This window comes from Oncorhynchus masou, unplaced genomic scaffold (assembly GCF_036934945.1).
Source record: "Oncorhynchus masou masou isolate Uvic2021 unplaced genomic scaffold, UVic_Omas_1.1 unplaced_scaffold_10992, whole genome shotgun sequence".
NCBI classification, from domain to species: domain Eukaryota; kingdom Metazoa; phylum Chordata; class Actinopteri; order Salmoniformes; family Salmonidae; genus Oncorhynchus; species Oncorhynchus masou.
The window spans coordinates 703-8,017 of NW_027000713.1; the positions used below are offsets into that span (position 1 = coordinate 703).

The 7,315-nt window shown below is 50.7% G+C and overlaps 1 protein-coding gene across 1 annotated transcript; it reads right to left on the reverse strand.

Annotated features, from left to right (window-relative positions):
• Positions 1 to 468: 468 nt before the first annotated feature.
• Positions 469 to 2,019, reverse strand: LOC135529112 (reelin-like; the record flags this gene model as incomplete). The annotated part of the gene is made up of 3 exons (XM_064958006.1): positions 469 to 624; positions 1,005 to 1,245; positions 1,914 to 2,019. Coding segments are annotated over 3 exons (503 nt in total), but the record flags the coding sequence as incomplete, so codon positions are not given.
• Positions 2,020 to 7,315: the final 5,296 nt, after the last annotated feature.

Below are 7,315 nucleotides of genomic sequence, written 5' to 3' on the forward strand. Positions count from 1 at the left end.
GCTAGGGATATAGATCGGGATATAGCTAAGGATATAGCTAAGGATATAGCTAGGGATATAGCTAGGGATATAGCTAGGGATATAGCTAGGGATATAGCTCGGGATATAGCTCGGGATATAGCTAGGGATATAGCTAGGGATATAGCTAGGGATATAGCTAAGGATATAGCTAAGGATATAGCTAGGGATATAGCTAAGGATATAGCTCGGGATATAGCTAGGGATATAGCAAGAGAGAGAAAGGGCGTTGGGGATGATGATCAAATAATTTCAAATCAAATGTTATTTGTCACGTGCCGAATACAACAGGTGTAGACCTTACAGTGAAATGCCGAATACTATAGGTGTAGACCTTACAGTGAAATGCTGACTTACGAGCCCCTAACCAACAATGCAGTTTAAAAACAATACGGATGAGAATCAGAAATAAAAGTAACAGGTAATTAATGATGGCGACATCATTATGACTCACTTGGTGGGCGTGCTTTCAAAGTCCTCCTCCCAGTAGCTCCGCCCTTCCTCTCGGTGGAGGTCGATGTCTCGGGTGGAGGCGAAGGAGTGGCCCACACCCTCCTCGTTGTTGCCATGGAAATACAGGGCGTTGCCCTCTGACTGACAGGCATGCTGGGAAAGAACGAAGCCATGTGTCGGATACATTGAATTAAAACAGGATACAATATAACAAGGTTAAACTCTGTTTCTGTTCAGATGATTACAGTATAGAATATAACAAGGTCACAAAGCATACGCTTTTCTGTGGTAAAAACTCCTGACCCTTGTTAAATCAAAATCAAATCAAATGTTATTTGTCACATACACAACGGTTAGCAGATGTTAATGCGAGTGTAGCGAAATGCTTGTGCTTCTAGTTCCGACAATGCAGTAAGCTCGATGAGGGTAATGTGATTACCTTGGCAGTAACTCACCTAAAACCTGGTTTGCAAACTGCCATTAAACCCTGAAGAAGAGGAAGAAGAAGAGGAAGAAGAGGAAGGATACGGTACCTTAACGGTGGCTCCAGGAAAGAAGAGCCAGTTGGCTGTGTCGGGGGGGTCCAGGTTATCCTCCATCAGGGGGGGTCTGTGAGCAGCGTTGACCAGCAGTATGTTATCCAGGCCCCAGCATGACTCATAGCCCTCGGGCCCCCGGGGGGCCTCCTGGGACCAACGTACACGCACTCCATCCCTCTTGGAGCGCACCGGCAGGGGTAGGAGATGGACTACCGTACTGCTGTTAGTAGGAGCTCTGTGGGGGGGTAGAGTAAGTGTGTGTTGGTTGCTGGGGAGTTGTTTGTTTGTTTTTATACTAAAGCAGAACATGAAATTAACACGGAGCTGGGAGTTAATGACCAGATAATATCATCAAGTTATGTCTCAACTTGGGAGTTAATGACCAGACATTATCATCAAGTTATGTCTCAACTTGGGAGTTAATGACCAGACATTATCATCAAGTTATGTCTCAACTTGGGAGTTAATGACCAGACATTATCATCAAGTTATGTCTCAACTTGGGAGTTAAGAATGGAGAGGGGAGGAGGAGGTGAAGAGAGAGAGAGGGGGAGGGGAGAGAGGGGGTATGAAGAGGTGGAGGGGAAGGTGGAGAGAGAGATGGATGTCTGTGTGAGGAGGACAGGATGTAGAGAGAAAAGGAGAAATTGAGAGAGAGGGAAGAGATCGAGAGAGAGAGAGAAAACAAGAGAGAGAGAGAGAGAACACAAGAGAAAGAGAGAGAGAGAGAGAGAGAGAGAGAAAACAAGAGAAACAGAGAGAGAGAAAGCAAGAGAGAGAGAGGGAAGAAGAGACCGAGAGAGAAAACGAGAGAGAGAGAGGAAGGGGAGACAGATGTCAATGTTCAATAGGTATGGATGGAGGGAGGGAGAGAGAAAGGGATGATGGAAGAGAGAGAGAGACCGGATCTTCTCCAGGGTGATCCAGTCATCTGAGCCGTTATTCTTGTTTAGACTGAACGACACGATGATGCTGGGGTCAGAGTAACTGAACCGACAGGAGCCTGAACCTAGAGAGAGAGACACACACATACACACATAGAGAGAGAGAGAGAGAGAGAGAGGGAGGATAGTTAGCAGAGTGATACTTCATGAGTGGACTCAGCCTCTCTCCCTCTCTCTTTCCCTCACCTCCCCCCTCCCTCTCTCTCTCCCTCTCTCTTTCCCTCACCTCCCCCCTCCCTCTCTCCCTCTCTCTTTCCCTCACCTCCCCCTCCCTCTCTCTCTCCCTCTCTCTTTCCCTCACCTTCCCCCTCCCTCTCTCCCTCTCTCTTTCCCTCACCTCCCCCCTCCCTCTCTCTCTCCCTCTCTCTTTCCCTCACCTCCCCCTCCCTCTCTAACTCCCTCTCTCTCTCTCTCCCTCTCTCTTTCCCTCACCTCCCCCTCTCCCTCTCTCCCTCTCTCTTTCCCTCACCTCCCCCCCTCTCTCCCTCTCTCTTTCCCTCACCTCCCCCTCCCTCTCTCCCACTCTCTCTCTTTCCCTCACCTCCCCCTCCCTCTCTCCCACTCTCTCTCTTTCCCTCACCTCCCCCCTCCCTCTCTCTCTCCCTCTCTCTTTTCCCTCACTCTACCCCCTCCCTCTCTCTCTTCCCTCACCTCCCCCTCCCTCTCTCTCTCCCACTCTCTTTCCCTCACCTCCCTCTCTCCCTCTTTCCCTCACCTCCCCCCTCTCTCCCTCTCTCTTTCCCTCACCTCCCCTCCCTCTCTCTCCCTCTCTCTTTCCCTCACCTCCCCCCTCCCTCTCTCCCTCTCTCTTTCCACCTCCCCCCTCTCCCTCTCTTTTCACTCACCTCCCCTCCTCCCTCTCTCCCTCTCTCTTTCCTCACTCCCCCCTCCCTCTCTCTCCTCTCTTTCCCTCACCTCCCCTTCCTCTCTCCCTCTCTCCTCACCTCTCCCCTCCCTCCCTCCCTCTTTCCCTCACCCCCCTCCCTCTTTCCTCACCTCTCCCTCCCTCCCTCTCTCCCTCTCTCTTCCCTCACCTCCCCTCCATCTCTCCCTCTCTCTCTCCTCACCTCCTCCCCTCCTCTCTCCCTCTCTCTTTCCCTCACCTCCCCCCTCCATCTCTCCCTCTCTCTTTCCCTCACCTCCCCCCCTCCCTCTCTCCCTCTCTCTTTCCCTCACCTCCCTCCCTCCCTCCCTCTCTCCCTCTCTCTTTCCCTCACCTCCCCCCTCCCTCCCTCTCTCCCTCTCTCTTCCCCTCACCTCCCCTCTCCATCTCTCCCTCTCTCTTCTCCTCACCTCCTCCCTCCTCTCTCCCTCTCTCTTTCCCTCACCTCCCCTCCCTCTCTCCCTCTCTCTTCCCTCACTCCTCCTCCCTCCTCCTCTCTCTCCCTCACCCTCCCCCTCCCAGCCATGTAGAAATGATTGTCTATAGAGTGTCATGGTATAAATGATCTGTTTATAAGAAGTCGGCTGTCCAGGCAGACATGGATAGAGAGAGGAGAAGTGGGGGAGAGGAAAGGGGAGAGGAAAAGAGAGGAGAAGAGGGAGAGGAGAAGAGGGGATAAGAGGGGAGAGAAGAGAAGAGAAGAGGAGATGAGAGAGAGAGAGAGAGGGAGAGGGAGAGGGAGAGAGGAGAATATGGGAGGAAGGGAGGAGAGGAGAGCGGACTGTTGATGCATGCTGTGAAGGCCCTACTTAGGGAGAGTGGAGAAGGGAGGGGTGGGGGGATAGAGGTGGCAGAGTACACCCCTCTTAGTCATTGGGTAGAGAGGATAGAGGGGTAAGATGTTGGAAGGTCAGAGTCTTCAATGGAGAGCGGCCAACTCCCCCAGCTCTCCATTCTCCACAGGGCCTAACCTCCTGCATACACAGCACTGTGTTCCTTTCATATTTATGAGGAAACAGGGCCATGCAGACACACAGGTTTATTTCTCTGTGTGTTTGAGATGATTGAGAGGGAGATAAATACATGAAAGAGAATGAGAGGGAGAGAGAGAGAGAGAGGGACAGACAGACAGACAGACAGACAGACAGACAGACAGACAGACAGACAGACAGACAGACAGACAGAGAGGGAAAGAAAGAAAGAAAAGGAGGGAGTACCCCGCAGCCTGTTCGGCATCACAGATGTGTAATGGACATGAAAAATAAAATACAATGTGTCTAAAATCTCTATCTGCCACGGGCTGTTGGGTGGCTTTCCAGGTCCTACTAAATCATTCATTGCCATGATAGGAGAGAGAGAGAGGGAGGCGGGGAGGCAGGGAGGGAGTGGAGGAGAGAGGGAGAGAGAGAGAGAGGGAGGCAGGGAGGGAGTGGAGGAGAGGGAGAGAGGGAGGCAGGGAGGGGTGGAGGAGAGGGAGGGAGGGAGGGAGGAGAGAGGGAGGGAGGGAGGGAGGGAGGGAGGAGAGAGGGAGAGAGAGAGAGGGAGGCAGGGAGGGAGTGGAGGAGAGAGGGAGAGAGAGGGAGGGACTGGAGGAGAGGGAGGGAGGGAGGGAGAGAGAGAGGGAGGCAGGGAGGGAGTGGAGGAGAGAGAGAGGGAGAGAGAGAGGGAGGCAGGGAGGGATTAGGAAAGAGAGGGAGGCGGGGAGGGGGAGTGGAGGAGAGGGAGAGAGGGAGAGAGAGAGGGCGGCAGGGAGGGAGTGATGGAGAGGGAGAGAGGGGGAGAGAGAGAGGGAGTATGGTATCTTCAATGAAATGATCAAATATACAGACAACAAATTCAAATTGGCTATACAAAAACTCTTTAACATCATCCTTAGCTCTGGCATCTTCCCCAATATTTGGCACCAAGGACTGATCACCCCAATCCACAAAAGTGGAGACAAATTTGACCCCAATAACTACCGGGGGATATGCTTCAACAGCAACCTCGGGAAAATCCTCTGCGTTGTCTTTAACAGCAGACTCGAACATTTCCTCAGTGAAAACAACGTACTGAGCAAATGTCAAATTGTCTTTTAACCAAATTATCATAGGACAGACCACGTATTCACCCTCCACACCCTAGTTGACAAACAAACAAATCTAAACAAAGGCAAAGTCTTCTCATGCTATGTTGATTTCAAAAAGCCTTCGACTCAATTTGGCATGAGGGTCTGCTATACAAACTGATGGAAAGTGGTGTTGGGGGAAAAACATACTATGAAATCCACACAAACAACAAGTGGATGGTTAAAATTGGCAAGAAAACAAATTTCTTTCCACAGTGCTGTGGGGTGAGACAAGGATGCACCTTAAGCCCCACCTTCTTAAACATATACATCAACGAATTGGCGAGGGCACTAGACAAGTCTGCAGCACCCGGCCTCACCCTACTAGAATCTAAAGTCAAATGTCTACTGTTTGCTGACGGTCCCATGCCTCTGTCCCCAACCAAGGAGGGCCTACATCAGCCCTTAGATATTATGCACAGATTCTGCCAGACCTGGGCCCTGACAGTACATCTCAGTAAGACCAAATAATGGTGTTCCAAAAAGATTAGTCACCAGGACCACAAATACAAATTCACCCAGACACCGTGCCCTTGAGCACACAAAAAACTTTACATACCTTGGCCTAAACATCAGCGCCACAGGTATCTTCCACAAATCTGTGAACGATCTGAGAGACAAGGCAAGAAGAGCCTTCTATACATCAAAAGGAGCATAACATTTGACATACAGTTAGGATACAGTTATAGAACTCATTGCCCTTTATGGTTGTGAGGTCTGGGGTCCGCTCACCAACCAAGAATTCACAAAATGAGACAAACACCAAATTGAGACTCTGATATACAGAATTCTGCAAAAATATCAAATAACACCAAATAACGCATGCAGAGCAGAATTAGGCCGATACCCAATAATTATCAAAATCCAGAAAATAGCCTTTACATTCTACAACCACCAAAAAGGAAGTGATTCCCAAACCTTCCATAACAAAGCCATCACCTACAGAGAGATGAACCTGGAGAAGAGTCCCCTAAGCAAGCTGGTTCTCGGGCTCTGTTCACAAACACAAACAGACCCCACAGAGCCCCAGGACAGCAACACAATTAGACCCACCCAAATCATGAGAAAAGATAATTACTTGACACATTGGAAAGAATTAACAAAAAAACCTAGCAAACTAGAATGCTATTTGGCCCTAACAGAGAGTACAAAGTGGCAGAACACAGACTCAGTGAGCATAGCCTTGCTATTGAGAAAGCCGCCGTAGGCAGATCTGGCTCTCAAGAGAAGACAGGCTATGTGCTCACTGCCCACAAATGAGGTGGAAACTGAGCTGTACTTCCACCTCCTGCCCAATGTATGACCATATTAGAGACACATATTTCCCTCAGATTCCACAGATCCATAAAAGAATTTGAAAACAAACCCAATTTTGATAAACTCTCATATCTACTGGGTGAAATACCACGTGTGACATCACAGCAGCAAGATTTGTGACCTGTTGCCACAAGAAAAGGGCAACCAGTGAAGAACAAGCACCGCTGTCAATACAACCCATATTTATGCTTATTTATTTTCCTTTTTGTACTTTAACCATTTGTACATCGTTACAACACTGTATATAGACATAATATGACATTTGTAATGTCTTTATTCTTTTGGAAATGTATGTAATGTTCACTGTTAATTTGATTGTTTATTTCACTTTTGTATATTATCTATTCCACTTGCTTTGTCAATGATAATATATGTTTCCCATGCCAATAAATCCCCTTGAATTGAATTGAGTGGAGGAGAGGGAGGGAGGGAGTGGAGGAGAGGGAGAGAGGGAGAGAGGGAGTGGAGGAGAGGGAGAGAGGGAGTGGAGGAGAGGGAGAGAGAGAGAGGGAGTGGAGGAGAGGGAGGGAGGAGGGGGAGAGGGAGGGAGGGAGGGGTGAGAGGGAGTGGAGGGGAGGGAGGAGGGAGAGAGGGAGAGAGGAGTGGGAGAGAGGGGGGAGGGAGGGCGGAGGAGAGGGAGAGAGGGAGAGAGGGAGTGGAGGGAGGGAGGGAGGGAGTGGAGGAGAGGAGGGAGGGAGCGGGAGGAGAGGGAGGGAGGGAGTGGGAGTGGAGGTGAGGGAGGGAGGGAGGGGGGGAGGGAGTGGAGGGGAGGGAGAGAGGGAGAGAGGGAGAGGGGGAGGAGAGGGAGTGGGAGGGGAGGGAGGGAGAGGGAGAGAGGGAGGGAGGAGAGGGAGTTAGGGAGAGAGGAGAGGGGAGAGGGAGGGAGGAAGGGAGAGAGGGAGGGAGGGATTGGAGGAGAGAGGAGGAGGGAGGGAGGGAGAGGGAGGGAGGGAGGGAGGAGAGGGAGGGAGGGAGTGGAGGGAGAGGGAGGGAGGGAGTGGAGGGTGAGGGAGAGAGGGAGTGGAGGAGAGGGAGAGAGGGAGTGGAGGAGAGG